Source organism: Phodopus roborovskii, unplaced genomic scaffold (genome assembly GCF_943737965.1).
Source record: "Phodopus roborovskii unplaced genomic scaffold, PHOROB, whole genome shotgun sequence".
NCBI classification, from domain to species: domain Eukaryota; kingdom Metazoa; phylum Chordata; class Mammalia; order Rodentia; family Cricetidae; genus Phodopus; species Phodopus roborovskii.
In genome coordinates this window covers 1,270,613-1,273,307 of record NW_026126484.1, presented here as the reverse complement: position 1 = coordinate 1,273,307, position 2,695 = coordinate 1,270,613, and the positions used below count along the sequence as shown (strand labels likewise).

Below are 2,695 nucleotides of genomic sequence, written 5' to 3'. Positions count from 1 at the left end.
CTCACAGAGATCCATCTGTGATCTGCCTCCCAAGTCCTGGAACTAAAGATATGTACCACTACACCCAACTATGAAATAGATAATTCTTAAATATGAACTTTAAGCCTTGGTAAATGGAAGGCTAAATTATTTTTACTTATTTTCCAAAATAGCATTAAAATTTTTATGATTTTTTTGAGTCATCATTATTATAATTATGGTTGTTACTATTACTGTAGCTTGACAAAATTGAGTAAGCATTTATTTATTGCAAATTTCTTATATTTCTACAAAAAAAAATCTCTAGATAGATACAAAGCAACTTGGGTATATGGTCATTGTTATGCTCATAGAAACTGCACGCAAATTAGGCTTAAAGTTTACATTAAGGGAAGAAACCATAGCAGTATGTAGGAAAGACATATGTAGACTGAATAGAACTAATGAATGCTGAAGATATAATATTAAAACTAAAGCCACAAATGTAGAGGGTGGGCATAAAAGTTATGTTTGCTCTGTTCCTCTGTGATACAATGAGACAAGAAGCCTCTTCATCGCTCCTTTCATATCCTTGTTCCTCAAAGTATAGATAAAAGGGTTAAGCATGGGAGTCACCAAACTGTAAAACAGAGACAGGAGTTTGTTCTTGTCCTGGGAATTGGAAGATGAGGGTTGTACATACATGCTGATTACTGGTCCATAGAAAAGAGACACAACAACAACATGAGAGCCACATGTATTAAAGGCTTTCTTCTTGCCCTCTGAGGAACGAATCCTAAGCACAGTAGCTACAATGAACCCATAGGAAACAAGGATAAGTGACAAGGGAACCAGGGAGTAGAAAGTCCCTACAATGGAGAGCATAGCTATGTTGAATGCAGTGTTAGCACAAGACATCTTGATCATCACTGGGACCTCACAGAGAAAGTTGTCTACCTTGTTGTTTCCACAAAGTGGCAGCTTGACAGTGAGGGTTGACTGAAGCAAGGAATTAGCCAAGCCACTCAGCCATGCCATGGACACCAGGAGGATACAGAGTTGCTGATGCATGATGGCTGGGTACCTTAGGGGCTTGCATATGGCAATGTAACGATCCAAAGACATCACAGCTAGGAGGATGCACTCTGTGGCCCCCAGGAAGTGAAAAACATAAAACTGTGTCACACAGCCCCCATAGCTGATAGATTTATCTGGGCCCCAAAGATTCAGAAGCAGCTGCGGGATGGTGGTTGTAGTAAAACACAGGTCCAAGAAGGAGAGGTTGGAAAGGAAGAAGTACATTGGGCTGTCCAATTGAGGGTCTATCCTGGATACAACAATAATTGAGATATTTCCCAACACTGTGCAGACATAAGCAACAAGCACCATTATGAAGAGGGGCATTTCCAGCCATGGATGGTTAGAGAAGCCCAAAAGAATGAAGATCTTTGGAGCACTTTCATTGCCTAGATTCATTACTGTTGTTGATTGGTGAATTCAAGTGAAGGCAGGCAGAGACTTGTATTTTAGTAGGGAATTTCTATAACAGTCAAGATACTGAGTTTAATAAAAACAACATGAGTTATTAAGAGGCTTTTCTTGGGATGCAATTTTACTAAACTGATTTAATACTTGCAAGCATGATAGTAATAGTTTAAAAAACAAATACTGAAAAAAAAAGAAACAAATCCTGTCTTTTAGGATCTCCAAAAGACAGGCTAATGAATCTATACATTTAACCAAGAACTATAATACAGCATATTTTAATAGAATAATGAAAAAGTAAAGGAAAACTTAGATTGATCTTATGTGAGCTAGAAGAATAAAGGTGATATAGAAATGATTGGGAGGAGAGGGAACTGGGATCGATATGTAAAATAAGAAAATAAATAAATAAAACATTAAAAAAATACCAAAAAAAAGAAACATACGTACAATATGTTTTAACAAATTAATTAAAATTTGGATTGGTATATATTTGTATGCAATATACAGAAGTCCAATAAAATGTAGAATATTTAAAATTTAAAAAAAAAAGACTGCCTAGGAACCACCCATGTTGATTCACCTCATGTTAATTCCTATTATCCATTATTTACTGACACTTGCCAGGCTCTAATTAGATTAAGGATGCTTTAGGTGAGTTCAGAACTCTGAACTCAATGTGAGTCAGCCTGAGTTACATAGAAACAACAAACATTATTCTATTCTCTGAAATTTTGTCAATTTAAACTTATACTATAGAGTCAAGCTTTTCACTAAGAGGAGCTGAGCTCTTGAAATAAATTTAGAACTTGAAAAACAAGATAAAGCAATTTATTGCAAATCCTAGAGATAAAATGTTATTAAGGCAGCATGACTTATTGGCATACTGTGAGTACATTAGTAAATTTCATACTGTGAGTTGTAATCTGCCATTAATTTAGATAGTTGGGAATTATTTTCTTGTCAATTGTTTAGTTTAAGTCCGTTATATGTAAGAACACCTTTTTCTTTCTAACCCTTTATACCCCATCTTTCTTTCATTCATATATATTGAGACACAGTCTTACTCTGTAGGCTAGGCTTTGAGGAAACTTACCATGTAGCTTTGGCAGCCTCAAATATGTGATGAGATTTCTGTGTCAGCTTCACCAGTGTTGTGGCTGCAGGTGGGATCTACTACACTCATTAGCTTTTCAATGTGTACTATTTCATGCAATATTTATTCTAGTTGTATCCAAATACTAACCGTTCT

General features: G+C 35.7%; 1 protein-coding gene across 1 annotated transcript; it reads right to left on the bottom strand.

Annotated features, from left to right (window-relative positions):
• Window positions 1-483: 483 nt before the first annotated feature.
• LOC127229629 (olfactory receptor 2B11) lies at window positions 484-1,434 on the bottom strand. Its single transcript, XM_051194699.1, has one exon. The coding sequence runs from the start codon at window positions 1,432-1,434 to the stop codon at window positions 484-486; it is 951 nt and encodes a 316-aa protein (XP_051050656.1).
• Between the last annotated feature and the right edge of the window lie 1,261 nt (window positions 1,435-2,695).

Bases quoted from the DNA above. Each gene is read 5' to 3' on its own strand.
- LOC127229629 (XM_051194699.1), bottom strand. From the start codon at position 1,434: ATGAATCTAGGCAATGAAAGTGCTCCAAAGATCTTCATTCTTTTGGGC.